This window comes from Biomphalaria glabrata, chromosome 15 (genome assembly GCF_947242115.1).
Source record: "Biomphalaria glabrata chromosome 15, xgBioGlab47.1, whole genome shotgun sequence".
Taxonomy (NCBI): Eukaryota; Metazoa; Mollusca; class Gastropoda; family Planorbidae; genus Biomphalaria; species Biomphalaria glabrata.
In genome coordinates this window covers 7,447,053-7,468,709 of record NC_074725.1, presented here as the reverse complement: position 1 = coordinate 7,468,709, position 21,657 = coordinate 7,447,053, and the positions used below count along the sequence as shown (strand labels likewise).

The window sequence follows — 21,657 nt, the reverse complement described above, 5'->3', positions numbered from 1 at the left end:
AAGAGCTTACAGCTCAGCAGCAAAAGGCTGGCTTTAAGAAGAAGAAGAAGTGCTGAGTCTTATTTTTATAGATGTATCCGATGGGCTAATGTGTGTGGCACACCCCCTCTAACAACCAGCCTAAGGCCATTAATCATAACTTGGGACCAATAAAGTCCATCTTGAGGTACAACGAAATAAAAGTTCACCATCATTTCGTCAACAAACTCTTAAAACACATTTCTTTTATTTACCAAACAAACCAAAAAAGTTTTTGCTTAAAAAATTTTTTGCAGGTGAAAGAGGAATGCCAGGAGATAGGGGAATGCCAGGAGGACCTGGTGTAACAGGAATTACTGGTGAATTTGGCGAACCAGGGGAAGATGGTAAGGAACCACAAACAGCTATTTGCTTCTGACTTAAAGATGTTATAAAATGGGCAATTACACTATTTTCAAAACATTATGCTAATAATAATTTAGTTTATCATGTAATGTTAAAAAAAAAACAACGTTCAGTAGGATTAAGGTACTTATAAAAACTATGACTTGACTTTAAAAAGAGTACGTAACAAAACAAAATAATTTCATCAATATACACAATGAAAACATTAATTTATGAGAAAATTGATTTACGTAAGAGACCAAATGAAAAAGAAAAAAAATGTTAGAAAAATGTATACAAATTCTAATGTTATAATGGTAGTTATAGTTAATAGGTGCAAGCAGACTTGTTTATGATAGTGCAGTCTGAAATTAAACTTTGTCTGAGAAAAAGTTATTTGAAAAGAGAAGAGAGACAATACAAAAAAAAAGATCAAGAGACTTTTTTTGTATCATAAATGTAACAAGTAAGACCTTTTTTTACTTTTTAGGTTTAACTGGTGATGACGGTATCCCTGGATATCCAGGCTTACAAGGAATGGAGGGACTTGTGGGTATGCCTGGCGAACCTGGTGAGGAAGGTGTACCAGGAACGAATGGAGTACCTGGAAGCCGGGGTGATGATGGACTTCAAGGTTTCCCTGGGGATCCAGGTAATTGTTTTTATTTTCATGAAAAGAATTATTCGAGTCTGAAATTTTGTTGTTGTTACTTCTCACTTATTCAGGAAACAAAAGCCTGCAAAAGGTTTAGTGTGACTCAATCAAACTTCACAAGTTACCTGCATGGATGCTCAATGTCGAATGACTTCTTCATGTTATAAATTGATTCAAAACTATTTCATTATCAGAGTTAAAAAAAAAACAAAAAAACTTTAAATTTAGAATATCCTCACACACACAGAGTGTGGTCAACCTGAGAAAGGTGTGGGAAATGAATTAATTTATTTGAGGTCTCTTGTGATTGCTAAGGGGCATGGCTGCAGAGTGGTAAAGCACTAACTTGAGAGTCCCAGTTTAAATCTTGGCGAAGACTATGATTTTAAATTTCAGGATTTTTAGGATGCCCTTGAATTTACCCAACTCTTATGCATACCTGACTTGGGGAAAGTAAAGGCTGTTGGTCATTGTGCTGGCCAAATGACACCCTCATTAACCATCGGTCATAGAAACTCATGTCCTTTACATCATCTGCCCTATAGATTGCAAGGACTAAAAGGGGCAGTTTCAGTGCAATATAAGTGTGAGTTATTAGAGTTATCAATATTATCTAATCTCTTTCTCTTTGGAAACGTGCAATTTTCAAGAAAACACAGTCATTGTGTGACCAAGTTTATCATTCTACGGGGGTTGGAAAACTAGAACAAATGCAAAACAGAGCTGTGTGATTTATAAGAAATGAACATTCACATTGAAGCAACACCATTAAAATCACTTTGCTTAGAGACATTTTAGAACAGTAGGCTTATTAAGTAGACTACAAAAATCATTAAATCATAACTCAAAATTCAAAAAGACAAAACCTAATAAAATACTCAGAAAGACACAAAGATAAAGGCACATTTTATATGCCATACAAATTCACAAAAGTGCACCTTCTTCAATAGTGCCATTAGTTCGTGGAATGGGTTACCTGAATCAGTCAGGAATATTAATGACTTGCCAGAGTTTAAGTCTCTAACTAACCTGCAGGTGTAGATTAACAAATATGGATATGTGTAGGATATAATGATCCTCTGGTTTAAAGAAATATTTTTTAGTTATGAGAAGACAACTTATCCTGTTTCCTTATATAGTTTTTAATACATTGAAAGGGACATCAGTATTGAAGTCGAAAAGCTGAGAAGTGTCAGTAGTTTTTAAATACCTTTGAAACTTTTGTCTTAGATGAAATTTGCACAGTCCACAGTAGCACAAAACAATCTAGAAAGATAAATGAATAGTCCTCAACACTAAAATCAGACTGTTGCACTCCCTGGTCATGGCCACATTCTTTTATCCTTGTGGATCTTGGATGTTGGCTTCAAATTTTTTTTTATTATTATAGCTTTTATATAGCGCTACTTTCATGCTTATAGCATGCTCAGAGCACTTTAGGTCCAATCTCATTTGTGGACAAGTGGGGGGGAGGGGGTATCTAGGAGTTGGTTTTCCGTGCTGCCTTTAGGCGCTCAGTAAACACAACTCTGCCCGAGTCGGGTGTCGAACCTCGAGCCCCCTTCTAGGTAGCCAAGCCAAGTTCAAGCTCACTTGGCCTCTCGACCACTCTTCCCAAGAGGAGGATCCTAGCAATGGAATTGAGATCCTACAGAAAGATCCTAGGCATCACTTACAAAGACTTCATCACAAATGAAGACTAGAAACAGGATTAATACAGCCGTTGTACCCAACGATGATCTACTAACTACTTTCAAAAATACAAACTATAACTCTATGGCCACATCACAAGGACTTGAAAAGGCCTTCCTTCTGGGAACAGTACCAGGAAAAAGTAGAAGAGTTAGAGGGAGAAAGTGATGGGAAAACAACACAAAAGAATGGACAGGCTTGTCATTGAAAGAGGTTCTGTCCAAGGCAAAAAGAATAGAGCAATGGAGAAAGATGGTCAACAGTTCTCGTGTGGTGCCCCTATGGTTCAACAGACTAAGGGATAGTTGAAGTGAAAATTCATTATGTGTCAAAGATAATTCATTCATTTATATCTATGGAAGTTTGATTTTCATTTCAGTCTAAATGGGAACAATTCCTTATACAAACAATAGACAAAAATTCCTTTATAAGAAGACATAATAACAACAAAGTCCTTCAGCTTTGGGTTCTTTGTAAAAAATTGAATTTTTTGTATGTATATTTATATGTGTTACAAATTAGCTGACCTTTGCATCTGTTCATCAACTTTGCAAATGACAAAACAGTTTCTGTATGCTTGCAGTATAAATGTTCCAGGGGAATAACAACTAGTTACAACTAGATCTTGCATGTACTCTTAGTTTCAATTTGGTACACAGTTTATACAGGGGTGTTTAAGTGCTTATAATTTTTTTAATTTGATAACAGAAAGATTTGATTCATTTTCTCCTGCTGTCAGTGACCTGTAAAACTCTTTCATGTTAAGTTTTATGAAGGCTGCCTGGTCATTTGATATATGCTCTGCACTGTCATCAAACCCTGCCTACCGCCATCCTCTGTTGTCCTGTGGGAGGGTTGGGCTAGTTAAAGAAAAGTAAAGTTCCCCTTTCAGACCATGTGATCTATAGGGCAGATGATGTTAAGGTCATTTGTTTCTTTGGCCAACAGCTAACGTCATGTGGCCAGCACTAGGACTAACCGCCTGTTGGGTCGACTCATGGGCGCCATAAAAATCCCAAAATTCAAAATCTCAGTCTTCACCGATATTCAAACCCAGGACTCCAGGTTCGGAAGCTAAGCACTTAACCACTCAGCCACAGCGCTTGGGGTAGGATGTAATAAAATTCTATTCTGAAGGAATATCTGAAACATGTAACATGTAAAAAAAAAAAAAATAATCATCTTGTTTAAATTCTAATTCAATTCTTTCTTGATACTTTTAGGATATCCTGGTAGTAATGGTGATCCAGGACCTGAGGGACCACCGGGCAGGATGGGAAGAAAAGGTTCATCTGGTCCATCAGAAGTAGGATTTGAAGGTATTGTAGTTGAAACTATTCTAAATTATTTCTTTCACAACTTTAAATGATATATTTTGTATTACATAATGCTTTAATTATAATTATACAAATGATATAGGCTATAATATTAATTAATGCTTTAAGTACTTAATACTAAAAGTATGTTAAGGCTTTTCAATGCTAGAGTTATAATATAATCTGATAATTACAGTGTTCCCTTGACTTTCATGGGGGATATGTTCCAAGACTGACCGCCAAATCAAATTTCCACGAAGTGGAGACGCAGTATTTAATTTCATATACATACATTCTTTTTGGATCAAAACATTATCTCAGGCCATCACATAGTACATTAAACCCCTAAATAACAATTTCCCATTTCCTCAATAACCTTTACATGCTTTTTTTTTTCTTTTAAAAAGCTACTTAAATATTCAGAAATTTTTTAAGATGCCGTGCAGTACTGTATGCCACATTACAGTATCAAAAGAATTGGTACATACAGTAAGTTTTCTGTTACTAGAAAGAATTGGGGCTTGGTTTTTTTGTTCAGTATGAAAGAAAACTCCCAATACTGTATATAAACATCAGGTGGCCACTGGAAAACATCTGGTGTTTTTTTTTTCATTAATATTTTTTGAAAGCCGGTTAGAATAGCCCTTCCATAAAGTCAAGTACCACTGTATATATGTGGATAATTAATTACAAAGATTATATATATGGCTCCTTGTGTCTCAGAAGACAATGGATGCTCCCAGGTGAGTCACTGCCTTTGGTTTCGTCTTGAGACGGGGCAGAATCTGGTGTCATTGATCAAGCTAATTCTAGAGCGGCAGAGTTTGCCACAGTTCGTGCATGTGTATGCATCTGTCCTAGGGCTAGCTGACAGAGCAGCTTTCTTCTTCTTTCTCTTGACTGATGCAGCTTTCATTTCTTTTGCACTCGCGAAGTTCGTTCCAGCACTTACAGTCTGTCTCTATGCTGTTCGGCCTTGGGCTATCTTCTCCCACATACTTTGTTTGATGCCTGTGGTTCTCATGTCTTGCTTGCAGACATTTCTGTATGTTAGTCTTGGGCGGCCTTTGGGTCTGACTCCCTCTGCAAACTCAGCATATAGATTATATAATACTCATGCATATAATACTAAGATCCTGCACCCAGCCATGAGAAATACTGCTTTCCACCTTTGTTTTAAGGCTTGATGACAATACTATTAATATATAATACATTGTTTGTAATGTTATAGTTTTTTTTAACTTCTCTTGTCATTAAAACAATATTATAAATTATACAGGTAGTAAAGGTGAAGTTGGTGATCCTGGTCTTCCTGGAGATTGGGGTGTTGATGGCATTGATGGAGAGCCAGGTGCTCCCGGTGCTCCAGGTAACGACAATGAATATTTTCAAAGGCGTGTTTACGAAAAAAGAAATGTTTTCTGTGCGTTTACTTATTTACTGAATTGAACTTAAAAGCGCCAACATTTTCTACTCTCACACTCATACTTGGGCCAGTGTGTTAGTAGCTGTTACCATCATTTCTATTTGAGTAATAGATGTGAAGTTTCTTGATGTTACGATGAGATTGAGTTAATCAGACAATGCGTTTCTGATGTTATAATTTAGTGTAGATTTCTATTTTAAACAATTACTGAACACTCAGATAATATTGTTATGACGGAGATTCGAATGTAAATTGTTAATTCAAACAAAGAAGATCCTTCAACAATAAATACAAAGCTTTAATTCTGAAACTAGCAATCACTTTAGTAAAATATACACACTGTACAATACTATTAAACAAGATAACTATCTTCAATCAAGCTCATAACTACAACTGACTTGCCCACTTCTGTTCCAAAAAAGCATGCTTTTTCCAAGAACCCGTTGACAACCAACCTTGACCCTGCTTTGTAGATGCTTGCAGAAAATTAAAAATAAACTTAATGCAACAGCTGCTTTATGCTACATGACAGAAGGGTTAAATGGGTCTCATCATACTGATGGACTAATGAATGCTGCTCTACAAAATATCAAAATGAAAACTTATTATTCTATAACCCAAAATACTTTTTCTCAACATTGTTTGGGTGTTGATAGATTCTCATTATAATGGAAATATTTAAATATAATTTAAAATATATCTTCTTATCTGTGTGAAATAATAAACATTTTCTTAGCAATCAAAATTTGAATCAACATCATCATGACAATAGGAAGTTTAAATCATCATCATGACTATAGGAAATTTAAATCAACATCATCATGACAAGATGAAATTTGAGTCATCGTCATCATGACAATAGGAAATTTAAATCAACATCATCATGACAAGATGAAATTTGAGTCATCGTCATCATGACAATAGGAAATTTAAATCAACATCATCATGACAAGATGAAATTTGAGTCATCGTCATCATGACAATAGGAAATTTTAATCAACAGCATCATGACAAGATGAAATTTGAATTTAAAGCTGACATAGAAGGTTGAAAATTGAAATTTAAGTTAATATGAAAACAGACACAAAAAAAAGATTTGTTGTAACTGTGTTATAAGTACACCAGAAGTCATTCTACCTACTGACACATATTAGTAAAATCAAAGAGGTAGAATGGATGCAAGAGCTTAATATTGATTGAAAAGTCTAAGCATTCTGAGGCATCATAAATTTGCATTGTGAGGGTTAGGGTAAGGAATTGAACATTGATTAAATGTGCTTATATATTATATTTATAAGAGAACAATTTGATTGATTACACATATTAATTGCTGGCATTGCCGTGCATAGTTTGAAATTATCTTTGTCTTTCTAATGTCTTATCATTTGTTTCAAATCAACAATTATTAAAAACCAGAATTTATTACCTGTTAAAACTTTAACGGTTTGTTTTTTTACAATATTAATATTAACTCTTTCAGTGCGGTGTTACTCTCAGCGAGTAACTTTGCTAGTGCTGGCGAATGGCATGTTACTCGCAGCGAGTAACTTGGAATAAATATTTATTTCACTATCTTATAAATGTTAAATTTTTTATTCTTTTATTTTAATTTTCCGGATGTGAGAGTGATGGTACTCTGTTTTGGTAATAAATTTAAAAAACAAAGTCAACATTGTTTTAGTCTTTCCTCTTTTTCAGTTAATTTGGAAGTACCCGAAATAATGTAAAAAATACAGTTTGCATTTGTTCATCTTTTATGAAATTTGAAGTGACAGAATGTGTTCAGTTTTATAATTTTTTAATATTTATGGATTAAATGTATAATTAAAAGGTTAACTCTTTTAGTATATTGATTTTTTAATGAATTTTTTAATATATTTTCTTTTTCCATAATTAAAAAAAAAAAAAAAAGAATTAACTCGCTCTGTATTTTTCTTGTATGTTGTTTTTTATATTTTTCCAATTGATTTTTCCATCAATTCTACTGATCTAATATCATTGCTTATTTTATTTTTTATTTTCTACTTTTTAGTGCTTTTTAATATATATATAAGTGTTTGTTTTTTTTTTAATTTTTTTGTTTGCTATTTATTAATAGACACAATTGAAGTCAAATATTTAAGCTGTTGTTTTCTTGTTTAGGTTTGCCAGGATTGCAGGGCTCCCCTGGAAGTCCAGGACCAAGAGGTGCCAATGCAAGAAATGGTATTAAGGGAGCAAGAGGCCCTAAAGGTGTTAGGGGTTTGCCTGGATTTGAGGGAGAGAAAGGGCCACTGGTAAAAATGCTTTCTTTTTATGGTCATTTAGTATGGAACCTTATTGTAGGTCCATATTACTTTGTAACTCAAGCTTTTACCTCCCTTTGAAACCAGTTCTATATTACTTGATCTATACACTCCGAAGAAGTTAATAAATTAGGTTTGACAATTTAACTGTTTATGTCTATATTTCCATATGGCGATGATCTCAACATTCTTTGAACAAATATTGTTTTGCTGTACATGCTGAGTATGAGGCGTGGTGGCTGAGTGGTAAAGTGCTTGGCTTCTGAACTGGGGGTCCTGGGTTTGAATCCTGGGACTGGGATTTTTAATTTTGGTATCTTTGGGCACCTCTTAGTCCACCCAGTTCTAATGGGTACCTGACATTATTTGGGCAAAGGTAAAGGCGTTAGGTCATTGTATGCTGGCCACATGACTCCCTCGTTAATCATAGACCACAGAAACAGATTACCATTACATCATCTGCCCTATAGACCATAAGGTAGTCTGAAAGGGGAATTTTTTTTAACATGTTGAGTCACACTCCAATAATGGCTGGACTAAAGAAGTCATACAGGTCAATGTCTGTCTGTTCTGCCTAAGGTTTCTCCCTAGAGCTTGTCTATGAAAAAATGGTTATATGGTTACAATGGTGTAGAAAGATCAATAATTTATACATGTTTTGTATAGTCATCCCCAAACATAACAATTTGTATTCCATAGTTAAACCAGGTAGCTATTAAAGTCAAGTCAGTCTTCTAACTTTGGTCCCAAATAAATCTTGTAACTTTGGTCCTAAGTAAATCTAACTTTAGTCCCTAGCAAATCTTGTCACCTTGGTCCCAAGTAAATCTAACTTTGGTCCTAAGTAAATCTTGTAACTTTGGTCCTAAGTAAATCCTTGTAACTTTGGTCCTAAGTAAATCTTGTAACTTAGGTCCTAAGTAAATCTTGTAACTTTGGTCCTAAGTAAATCTTGTAACTTTAGTCCTAAGTAAATCTTGTAACTTTGGTCCTAAGTAAATCTTGTAACTTTGGTCCTAATTAAATCTTGTAACTTTGGTCCTAAGTAAAACTTGTAAGTTTGGTTCCCAGTAAATCAAGTAACTCGTCCCAAGCAAATCTTGTAACTTTGATCCAAGAAGTGACATTTATTTTAGTTCTTATCCATTAAATATAGAACATGAATACAAATTAATTGTACTGTTCAGTCAAGAGACAATTTTAAATTAATCTCTTTTCTATTAAGACTCAGTGAAATGAAGTAATTGAACAAGTTTCTCTTATATTTGCATAGGGTGATCGGGGTTTTGATGGCCCTGAGGGATTACCTGGATTTCCTGGAGCTAAGGGAGGACGAGGTGACACAGGATATCCAGGGCTACCTGGAGAAAAGGGAAATGATGGTGAAACTGGAGAGGATGGATTTGATGGTGCCATTGGAGAGCCAGGTTTTGAAGGTAATTGTTTGATAAAGAGTCAGATGTACATTTCCTTTTTTTTAATGATGCCATGTATAAACATCTTCTGACAAAGTTTGTGCTGAACTCCCCGCCTCCTTTTTTAGATTTATTCTCTTGTTAAGCCCAAATCTCTTACTTTTTAATATTCTGATTTGATTTAATTTTATTTTGATTTTTTTTTTCATTCCTTTTGGAACAATATAAGTATTCATAAATGTTGTTATTTTGAGAAACGGTTGAGCAAAAATTTGGAACTTTTAACTGTTTCAGAACTTTACAATGCTTAAGTCAGAAAATAATAATATTAGTTTTTTGTTTTTTTTATAACTCTTAAGATAACATGAAAGTAATAGAGAAACATAGTCAATATTTTCTTAATGAACTTTTTATTTATAAAAGAATGAAAAATCAATTAGTTGTTAATAGCTATTTTTTACAAAGCTTTTATCAACTCTGTCTGGTAAAAAGTTATTTCTCCCTTTCTCGGATTAAGTTGAAACTTTGCACAAGTATTCATTGTCATAGACAAGACATGAATCAATAAAAAAGTAAATCAATTACTGATTATTCATTATTTTGTTTAATAGCAGCAATGGAAACGAATACTTTAGTATTCATATATATGGCTAAATTTGTTGGGTTAGTCCCCTTAAATAAATCAAAATCAAAATGATACTTTAAAAAATTATTTATTGTACCTAACTAAACATGAATCAATAAACAAAAATACTAAATTAGTAAATTATTGGTAATTAATTATTTTGATATCAAATACGGGAAATAGCTTGTGCATTACTGGCAGATATAGTTTTTTGGGACAGAGTTCTTCACCTTTAGATAAGTTTTGTTTTTTAAAGGATTTTTATATTTTGCTGGGTTTTGTTTTGTTTTTAAGGACCTATTGGAGAAACAGGAATGGCTGGTTTCCCAGGGGACAGGGGTGACAAAGGCATTAGAGGCAGGCCTGGAGAATATGGAAGAAGAGGCTTACGTGGAACTCCTGGCATACCAGGAAACCGTGGGAGAAAGGGAGATCAAGGAGACCAAGGCCCACAAGGGCCAAATGGACAAAAAGGAGAAGACGCTCCTCTCGGTTTGTTTCTTTTTTTTTATGCATCATGTTCTACTTAATTACTCATTAATGCCATGTTAAAAGGATCTTTGTGTAAGGTATGGAAATACCTTACCATTTACCTTTTGACTATCTTACCTCTGTATCAGCTTGAGTGATCATACCTTAGACTTTAACTTAGACTTTTGAGCCATAGGGTGGCAAGCTGTCTCCATAGAAATCAATCTCCAGTAATATTTGCAGTCTCTTCCCAACTAGTCTCCACTACTTGAGATCCACCATGAAGATGTAGCACCATGTTATATGAGGACGTCCTTGTTTTCTTTTTCCTCTATTTAGACTTCATGTTAATGCTATTCTTGGGAAATACAATTTCTTCTGTTGGAGAACATGACTTGCGAACTTCTTGTGACTCTTAGTCAGAACCTCACTAAGTGGTCGAGTTCTGCATAGGATTTCACTGTTTGTGGTCTGATTTATGAGACTCTTAATATCCTCCTGTTGATCCAAATTTAGCCTCCTCTCAAATGATCTTACCTATGTGAACATATTTCTATTCTTTTGTGCCTACTTTAAATGTGCATATTTTAGTTCCAATGACAGATTTTAAAGGATTCTTTGTCTTCATATAACACCAGTAAGCTTCACAATGAATTAAGCACACCAACAAATACAAGAATTATCACTTGGTTTGATTCACAATATTGAAATGCCACAAATATATTTAAGCCAAATGAAGTAATTAGGTTGCATCTCTTAAGTCTATTCAATAAATCTTAAATAGAAACTACTTCATCATTTCTAGAGTGCATGGAGTGATAAGCAATTTTTTTTTTTCTAGCGAATCATGTCACATCATAGTTGCAATTCTTTTGTGTAAACAAGGTTCTAGGTTATCTCACAGCTTCATTTGTGATAAAGACAATTATCTATATGAACATTTTATTGATGTGATTAATAATAAGAACAGTTTACCTATATGAATACCTAAGTAACACAATTAGGGACAGAACTCATATGAATATTTCTCTTATATAAATACCTTAATCTTGCTAGTAACCTATGTAATACCTTTCTGTTTTGCAGGTCTGCCTGGACCTCCTGGATTTGATGGAACTCCTGGCTACCCTGGCAGAAATGGTGTTAAAGGCAGAAAAGGAGAGGTTGGCCCTGAAGGTTTTGATGGTAATAAAGGTATCAAAGGGGACACTGGTGTTGGCAGGCCTGGACCTAAAGGAGCACCTGGAGAGCCTGGCTTCCAAGGCATTCCTGGTAATAAATTCTCACTCAGATTTTGTAGTCAATAATAGTTAGAGCTGATGTGATCTTATCCAACTCAAAAACAATTAACATCTTAGCCAACTCTTAATTTACACCTTAGCCAACTTTTAAACAATTTACATCTTAGCCAATGTTTAAACAATTTACATCCTAGCCAACTCAAAAACAATTTACATCCTAGCCAACTCAAAAACAATTTACATCTTAGCCAACTCAAAAACAATTTACAATGGTTACATTTCTTTAGAATCCATAGTTTTAATTCTTTCTGACAACTGTTTATGAGTGATATTGTTTCTGATTCTATACATTTTGTTTATACAAGCTTTGAAATGAAATAACATTAAACATGGCTTAATATGACTAGACTTGTACATTTCCAGTGTTAGTTCAGAAATGCCCTAACCTTGAAGGATTGTAGGGGATGACTGTGGGTTGGGTTCCTACTAGGTTTTATCATGACAATAGGCTGAAGGGCATACCTCTTGGCTAGGCAGCCTTTCTGTTAGTGTGACAAAAAGTATAATTTAAACTAGAACTATATTTTACAATAAACTATAACTTAAATAACAAATTCTTTTGATGCTTAAGTAGAATGAAACATAGAGCGACTTTACTGAAAACTTGGCTATAAAGGGACATACCAAACATAACTCCTTTTGCAAATATTACTGTTACTTATGTTACCAATACAGTAGGCCTACATGATCAGCGAAACCAACACGCTTTTGAATAATCTTTCCATTTACTTTTAGGCCGACCTGGCCAGAAAGGACAAAGTGGTTTAGCAGGAGAAAATGGATTTAGAGGCATGTCAGGAGACAAAGGTTTCAAGGGTAGAGCAGGCCGTCCTGGCTCTGAAGGGGATCCAGGACCCATTGGTAAAGAGGTAAGTTATGTGTTGGTCTAGGTTCTTTGAGTACTATTACTAAATCAAAAGTATAATATAGACTGTATGTAGATAATATCACCTGAGTATGTGTTAAGTAGGAAGGTGTGGTGGCTGAGTAGTATAGTGCTTGACATCCTAACTGAGGGATCCCAGGTTTGAATCCTGGTGAAGCCTTTTTTGGGGGGGGGGGGGATGGGATTTTTAAGGTGCCTCATAGTCTACCCAGCTCTAATGGGTACCTAAAATTAGTTGGCAAAAAGTAAAGGTGGTTGGTCTTTGTGCTGGTGATATGACATCCTCGCTAACAATGGGCCACATAAACAGATGACCTTTACATCATATACCCTATCAGTCACTGGGTCTGAAAGGGGAACTTCACTTAAATTTACTTTTATTTTATTCGCTCAGAACTAAAAAAAAGATTTAGAGAAAAAAATTGCAAAACTTGGATCAGATCTCAAACATAGTAGAGCATTTAGACTCAATGTTTACTAGTCTAACTCTTGTCTCTTCTATAGAAATTGTGATTTATGAATTTCAGTTATTTGTCAATTTAGATATAGACAGGCATGCTAGGTTTTTGCGTAATTTTTAAATTTTTTTTTTGCTGTTTCTTTTTTTTTTAATTCCATTTAGGGGCCACCAAACTCACTTCGCCTAGGACCTCCAATTATCCAAGGCTGGCCCTGCCATAGATGGCAAGGTCTGAAAGGGGTACCTTTATATTTTTGAGTCTTGACAGTGCTAGTCAGACTCAATACTGCTATTAAAATACTCCCCTCCTTGTCCCTTCCCATTATTTTTTTGAGTTCCACCTATTGAAATATTTTTCTGTGTTGATTGAGATCATTCGACCTGTAAGCATTTGATTGTGGTCTTGATGCATCGCTGATCTGTCTTAGATCCAGATCTCACCTGCGCTTGTCTCACTATGTGGAAATCCAGGATTGCTAGGTGACCTTTGGTGGTCATTTTTTTATGTAAATTATGAGTGAGTCTGGTGTGAATGTATATTTTGGTTTTCTATAATTATAAGGTTTTGTTTGGTGTAATGCACAAATTGTAAGACAAATTTCCTTATCGATAATAAATATTTTATTATTATTATTATTTTATTAACAACCTGAATGGATGAGCTTTTCCATATTAAAATGAGCAGAGAAATGCAAGATTGTCTTGGGGGAACATATACTAGATGTTACCTTTACTATTAGATTGATTATATTTTTTTGGGAGTTGGTACTCCAGATTCTCTGAACCCATTGACCAATCAGGTTATTGTCTGATGCTGTGTAATACAGATATACTTGGTTGAACTGGTCTTTCCAACATCTTTTCCATCCTGAAGAGAACACCATGTCTGTTGGCTTAGTCATGTCCACCATATGGAGAACATAACCTGAAAGTCATCCTTTATGGACAACTAGCAAGAAATACTGATATGTGGAAGTAATCAAACAGGACCTCAAAGCAGTGGACATTGATATTGACTACTTGTAGCCCTAGACTGTACTTTGGGGTGTTAAACAATCAATAGATGTAGGCAACTCTGGTGTTGAACATCAAACAGGTTTAACAATCATGAAGGGAACCATCGAATGTCATCTACTTCTAGCCGTTTATAAAATGCTTCTTGTTTCTATGTTGTTATGAAAGCGTCCTGTTTATGTCAACTCTCATTTTGTTCTTTTTTAAAGATCTATCATGTCATCTTTACTAAGTAAAAGCGTCCCTTATTTTCCAAAACAACTAACTAATTCCTAATCGTGCCATAACGGGTGAGAGATGATGAATAAGAAAGCTATTGACAGTCTCAGGTCTGGAAGAAAAGCAATAATATGTGTCTCCAGAATTAGGGTTGTTCAGTCACATGAAAAAAGTGACTTACCAGATGAATCATAGTTGTTCTACGACTCGAGGAAGCCAACATTAAGGATAGAGAGCAATGCAAAATGTTAAAACCAAACCCCCTCAAAACTTTCATTGGCTTACTGAAAATCACAAAGTCATTTTATCCAATTCTAAATTCAAAAAAGAAAATATAAACCCTCACAACCTGCAAGTACTTTAATGAGCTTTAGGATTTCTATTCCTTGTCCTTAGGTCTATCCTGACACTCAAATGGGTGTAGTATTTTTAGACAATTTTTACAATAATTGGATCTACATTAGGAATAAAAATTGTTTTGAAGTATCAAGCCTCAATTATAGGAGAAGCTAAAAAATAATCATTTTAATTCTCCTGGAGGAAATGTGTTTTGCAATAGGACATTACATATTATTAGAAAAGATTAAAACACTGCAAAGGAATTGTTATTGCCTACATTAGGGACATTTAGTAAACCTGCAAACTTTTGGTAACATTCTCCACTAAATATAATCATGTTAAAATTGTGTAATGGAGCTAATGTATATCATATTAAAAATTTAAGATCATCATCATTACTTTTTCTACAATCTAAAGGCATTTACCTACAGTGCCCTGAGTACTTGCTATCTGCTGCCTGGTCCTTCATGCTTTGGACTGCAATCTGGATGGTCCCAAGTTTGAATTCTCTCTGTCACCCCCTGTCTTCCTGTCATGTCTAAAGGAACATGTGAAACATATATAGACCTTGAGATCTAAAACAAATGGAAATATCTGAAAGACTAAACTTATTTGCTCATTTTGCTGACCATTTAACTAACACCCTTGCTAGCTATTGACTGTAAAAAAAAAAAAGATTGGGTTGCTGTCTAAGGAAATGTGTTATACAATAGAACTAATATACAGTCAAAGTGTTTATATTTATAATAAAATTAAAGGTTGTAACGTTCAAAGTATTTATACAAAAAGAAATAAAGCATTTAGTGTTTATAAAAGGCAGAAATAAATGTTATAAATTATTTATCTATGCAAAAAAATAAGTGTTTATTGTTTATATACAGAAATAAATATGATAAATTGTTTGTCTGTCTAGCTATCTGATTGACAATGTCTTCGCTTTTAAAGACTAAGGATGAGTGCGCTGTTTCAGATAACTATCTATCTATGTGTCTGTCTAATGTCTGTCAGATATAATCTAATCTAATCCAATCTAATCTAATCTAAATGTAACTAATCCAATAATATGTAATGAAGTGTTTTATATAACATAATAAAGTCTGTATCTGTTCTAAAAAAATGTGTGACATTTATGCACAAAGATGTCGCCTAGTTGTAGTATAGTAAATGTTGCCTTCATCCACAGGGCTACCCTGGAAAACCAGGTGAAAGAGGTCTGAAAGGAAATCCTGGCAGGCCTGGCGCACCTGGACCAAGAGGTTTAAAGGGTTTCAGAGGTGAACAAGGAGAAGAGGGCGGGAGGGGCATGAAGGGAGCTAAGGGAGACAAAGGTAAAGCTAACTTTTACATTTAGTTTTGTTTTGATTAGCTGTTTAACACAAAGAAATATTAAATTGTTTCAGTGTCTAGTATTTCATTGATTGATACAATTTATTATGTGTACTTATCATTTTGTAACAAATGAGTCTATTACTTTCATCACATTGAATATTTGTCATGTTGTAGGTTTGGCAGGAAGACCTGGTCCTGAAGGACCTAATAATATAATCTTGCATGATCGTGTTGGGCCCAAAGGATTTAAAGGTGAAACTGGTAGCCCAGGTCCCAGAGGAAATCAAGGAATGAAAGGTAGGCAATTTTTATATTGGAAGTTTATAGACATATTATGCAGTGCTCTTGTAAAAAAAAACTCTTCACTTTTCTGTGTCCAGGTATTCAAGGTCCTAAAGGTGTAAGGGGTGTGAAAGGTGACTTGGGCGAAGATGGGCAACCAGGTTTTTTTGGTGAAATGGGTTTAGAGGGTTTCAGTGGCACTCCTGGACGGGATGGCATACCTGGTTTACCTGGTTCAGCTGGTCCTATAGGTGATATTGGGGAACCTGGCCAGCCTGGCACTGGGCCCGGTATTGTTTTCACAAGGTAAAGATTTTTTTTTTTCTTGTTTTAAAAAATAATACGTTTTGCATCCTGATACTAAAAGCATTTAAATATTGTAAATAGAACAAAATCAAGACTGAGTTGAAAGGCTATGATGTTCAGCTTTAACTGTTCTGTTTTTTTTAAAAAGAACCAGGTCATTATTAATTACAATATTATTAAATAGACATAATGAGAAGCAACTTTGTGTCTATCAATCTTTATTGAATTATATTTTATCTAGCACATGATCAGATTCTCTGTATCAAACAGATCACTAACTGTAGTCAATGTAATCTCAAATTTAAAACAAAACAGGAGACTGTGCCATAGCAGTACTCCTCTGTCTCCAACAAAATCAAAGATGACTGGAATTGATTGACTGATATCATCCTCAGTCTTTGTCGTCAAAGCATTAGTACTGCATTTCAACATTCTTTGGCATTTATCTACTGATAACAGTGCAGCTATTCTTTGCAGGACTTTCTTGCTATTTTTAGAATTTGCCATAAGCATTGAATTAAGACCCTATATATCTCAAACTTCATTGAATTGATATTCTCGGGGCTTCTCAAATCATGTGTTGTTTTAAATACTACAAATACTAGAGAGAGAGAGCATACAGAAAAGAGCTTTTGATCAGTAAGAGCAGAGGGCCTTAGTTGTGTACAGCATCATAACATTAGTTGTGTACAGCATCATAAGATTAGCTATGTACAGTATCATAACATTAGCTGTGTACACTGTCATAACATTAGCTGTGTACAGCATCATAATATTAGCTGTGCACAGTATCATAACATTAGCTGTGCACAGCATCATAACATTAGCTGCGTACAGCATCATAACATTAGTTGTGTACAGCATCTTAAGATTACCTATGTACATTATCATAAGATTAGCTGTGTACAGTGTCATAACATTAGTTGTGTACAGCATCATAAGATTAGCTGTGTACAGTATCATAACAATCTCCCTCAACACAAGTCAAAACTCTGGGGATAGATTTGTCGTTTTTAAAATCATAATTTCCAAACTCTCTGTACTCGTCAAGATCTGGAACTTCAACATAATTTAAGTTTGATGTAACAAAGCTATTGTTGTAAGTTTATGGTAGGCAACTCAACATAGGAGCAAGGCTAGATGACAGATGTTTAATAATAACGAATATTGAAGCTACTGTTGGCCTTCAGTTACTTTCGCCTTGCAGAAGTATAGTTCTACCACTAGGTTGCACACAGTTAAGTTTTTAGATTTGCCTGTTTCTTCAGCTCACGCCACCATCAAGCCTCCTAAGTAATCAGACAGGACAATGACAACCCTTTCCTTGTTCCAGAACACTGACTCAAATTTCCTTCTTGTTGCTTCAGGTGGAAGGAAGCTTCTCTCTATGGCTGGGCTCAGTACTAAACAGTCCGCTGGTGCGCACCATAAAAGCCGGTGAAGGGGCAAAGTTGTAACAATATTATAAACACAATTTAAAGTTAAGATTTGAAAGAGGGACAAGTCTGGAGGCCCTCTCGTACACGACTAGGATAACAAAGAATTATGTCTCACAAGTTGTCTAGCTGCAGTGTGTCAAAACATAATTATCTAAGAGCTGATATTCTCTACACCAAATAGTCAGTTCTCCTTGGTCAAGGCTAGAACTTATAAATATTGAAAAACTCTTTGCATCACTTTCAGTAAGAGTATTCCAGTGCAAACGAGCTATTTTTTTACTGCTAGAATTACATGGAATTCAGATGACTTATAAGATTTTCATTTCTTTATGATAGTATAAATATTTATGTCTTCATTATTTTTGTTTACTAAAGGCACAGTCAGACAACTGGATTAGCCATATGTCCAGAGGGAACAACAAAATTATGGGATGGCTACTCATTATTGTTTGTCATGGGTAATGGCCGTGCTCATGGCCAGGACTTGGGTAAGTAATAGGACAAATATAAAATAGGTGCCTCTTTTTGTTTGTGCAAAGCTGGCACTAAAAGATTTACTATCATCATGTGTGAGATGTCCAAAAATATTGCCATTTCTTTCTGTTTCAAGTTATAAGCAAAGTCTTCTAAGGTGTTAGGCCTACTTCCTGTGACTCTTTTTTCATTTCTATTCATATTTTTTGCAACCTCTTGTTTTTCATACAGTCAGAGTGATCTTGATCACTGGGTCTTCATTCTAAGTGCATGTTCCAGCCATCTGTATTTTCTGTGCTTCTGCAACTGGTAAAATTCACACTATTCTTTATAGCTCTTTGCTTTAAAATGGTAGTTGGCCAGAAGAACAAGCACTTGCTTTGATAAGTTTCAAGCTGCATATCAAGTTCTTGTGTGGTTTTCCAACATTCTGAGTCTTAGAGATAGTCATAGTAGTTTTGAAAATTTCTATATTTCTAACATATGAGAAGGTTGACTCTCCCTATTATATTTTTTATCTTGAACCAATCTCCATCAGTTGTATCCCCACTTACTAGGTTGAACTCTTCTGGCTAGCTGCTTGTCTTCTGGAATGAGTGGTTCATTTATGTTACCTTTATTTTCAAAACTAGTCTGGACCAAAAAGTTTTTCCTTAAGCCTGCCATGGCAATTTTCTCAACTCAACTGTTTGACGTCTGTTACAATCAGACAAAAATAAGATAGATCTGTATTATTTAACTATTACGGTATTATTTTTATTATGAAACCATACTACACTAGAATGTGAAATTACTCTTATAAAAATCTTTTTTTTTGCTTATAAAAGAGAAAGCTTTAATGACAGAGCGTAAGATTTTATTATCTGAAAATGTGTGGCTGATATAAGTAATAGCATTGGGAAACTTATTTTTTAAAAAAAGACAACATAACCATGAGATAAAAATTCAATCTGCTATAAGTAAATAAAACTCTGACATATATTATAGGACGGTCCCAAACCCTGCTGAGAAAGGAGGGTTGGGCATAGGGCTAGCTACCATACCCTGTAGAAAAACCACTAGCTACAGAAACACCAAACATAAGTAAATAAATGGATTCTGAAATACTTATTTACTGTGCTACAACAAATTTATTTATCTTTTTTTTTTTTCTTTCTAAATGTTTCTAGTCTAATATTATAAAATGGATTTAGTTTCCTGATCAAGCATGCAATCCTACAGCTAAATTACATAACACATGGATGTGTAGAACACATCTGGAAGGTTTTGGCTAATTTAAAGTGTAAAAACAGAGTACCATGATAACTAGTGTTTATTATTTAATAGCCATTCTTTCTTACTGATGGTTTTTAGGTTCTGCCGGCTCCTGTCTCACCCAGTTCAATGTCATGCCCTTCATGTTCTGCAATATCAACGGGGTTTGCACAGTAGCATCACGATCAGACTACAGCTACTGGTTGAGTTCACCGCAGGCTATGACCAACTCCATGGCTCCTGTAAGTGGGGAAGCCATCAGAGACTACATCAGTAGATGTGCTGTTTGTGAAACTCCATCACCAGTAAGTAGATTCAAATTTAGACTTGACAATGAACTAGAACTGTTTACACTGTCATTTAATTTATATTTGGCTATTGTCATTCTTGGGGGCACTGTGGCTGAGTGGTTAAGTGCTTGGCTTCTGAACCTGGGGTCCTAGGTTCAAATCTCAGTGAAGACTGTGATTTTGAATTTCAGGATTTTTTAGTGCGCCCCTGAATCCACCCAGCTCTAATGGGCACCTGACTTTAGTTAGGGAAAATAAAGGCAGTTGGTCATTGTGCTAGCCATGACACCCTGCTTATTAACTGTTGGCCAAAGAAACAAAAGTCCTTAATATCATCTGCCCTGTAGATTGCATGGTCTCACAAGGGAACTTTATTTACTTTTACTGTCAGTTCTAGAATGATTGTGGCTCATCTCATTGTAATTAATGATGAGATTGTGGCATAGAATAATTATATTGGGCATAATATCCAATACAGCATATGCTATAGAACCTAACTTTGAGAAAAAAATAATTTATTACATGGTCATTTTCTTTGCTTATTTATCCTTAATCAAATAATCATGGAATACAATTTTTTGTTTCCTTATTACATACAAGATAAATTAAGGTATACTACTTTTTCACTTATCATTGTACTACTGAGTAGATAATTTCATGCTAGGTTGGGTAGATACCTGCCAGACCAGCATCCTCAAAGCTCTAAGAGCTGAAAGGGTGAACACTGAACCCCCTCACATAAACATAAAAGATCTCTAACGGTTATTAGTTTTCTTCCTGAAACTGTAAAGAAAATAAGATTTTGGCCATTTTTGCATTATTTTGTTTTCCAATTTACCATAGCAACATTAGACTGCTACAATGTTTTTAACAATTTTGATACAAACAAGCCTCTATCCTTCAATGAAGTGTGGTCTTTAATTTGTATTTCAACATGTGTGCATACATATATATATACAGTGGTTTTTTGCCTGTACTCAGTTATGGATTGCCTAATTTTTAACTACTAATAAATTAATAATAAACATTAAAATACAAGAAAAGTAATAATTTTTTTTCTCCACATTGAAAAAGGTGCTGGTTCGCCATACCGGTGTGTACCGTAATAAAAAAAAGCACTGTATATATATATATGTACATGTGTGTGTTACCTACAAATAATTTTCATTAGTAGTCAGGTGCCTCAGTTAGAAGTAAAAATTTTAATAAAACGTAATTGTTAATAAGAACATCTCCTATATTTTAGTTCAGCTTTTTATGTTTATTTTCAGATTATAGCCGTCCATAGTCAAGACATTGTGGCCCCGTCTTGTCCATTTGGATGGTCTGAAGTTTGGGTTGGCTACAGCTTTATCTTGGTCAGTAGTTCAAAAACTTTTGCACGTAGTCACACAATGACTGAGACTGTTCATGAAAAGATTTTACTAAAAAGAAACATTACAATGACTTCTATCTTTGTAGTGTTGAACACTTCAAGTAGTTCTTTGTTTGATGATAGCAACATTACTTTGACAGTCTCACACAACCTTAAAGATAGAAAACATTCAAGTACTGAATTGTCTTTCCCCAAACTCACACACTTTTTCAGAAAACTTTGGGATGTAATTTTAAGAAATATATAGATATATTGTTTAGAAAGCTTATTAGTGCTTTAACTTTCTCAATCATTGCTTGTCTATCTTGTAATAAAATATTAACTATTGCCCTCCTACGCTATCTACAAAATGAGCATGGTCCTTTAAAGGAGTCACTTATTTGATTGGGTCCATGTACCTGCGATTAAAGTTGGGCAGTTTGACTCTATAGTTGCCTCCGA

The 21,657-nt window shown here is 34.7% G+C and overlaps 1 protein-coding gene across 2 annotated transcripts in view; it reads left to right on the top strand.

Moving 5' to 3' along the window:
- The window catches only part of LOC106057174 (collagen alpha-1(IV) chain-like), a 74,409-nt gene that overhangs the window by 50,931 nt on the left and 1,821 nt on the right, over positions 1-21,657 (top strand). For both annotated transcript variants that reach the window (XM_013214266.2, XM_013214265.2), the window contains 15 exons: positions 276-365; positions 854-1,015; positions 3,934-4,029; positions 5,306-5,395; positions 7,595-7,728; positions 9,011-9,173; positions 10,072-10,269; positions 11,335-11,520; positions 12,285-12,418; positions 15,651-15,795; positions 15,971-16,093; positions 16,177-16,384; positions 18,199-18,311; positions 19,651-19,856; positions 21,113-21,199. In XM_013214266.2, the coding sequence (XP_013069720.2) occupies positions 276-365; positions 854-1,015; positions 3,934-4,029; positions 5,306-5,395; positions 7,595-7,728; positions 9,011-9,173; positions 10,072-10,269; positions 11,335-11,520; positions 12,285-12,418; positions 15,651-15,795; positions 15,971-16,093; positions 16,177-16,384; positions 18,199-18,311; positions 19,651-19,856; positions 21,113-21,199 (2,135 nt within the window). The remainder of the gene's footprint in view (positions 1-275; positions 366-853; positions 1,016-3,933; positions 4,030-5,305; positions 5,396-7,594; positions 7,729-9,010; positions 9,174-10,071; positions 10,270-11,334; positions 11,521-12,284; positions 12,419-15,650; positions 15,796-15,970; positions 16,094-16,176; positions 16,385-18,198; positions 18,312-19,650; positions 19,857-21,112; positions 21,200-21,657) is intronic.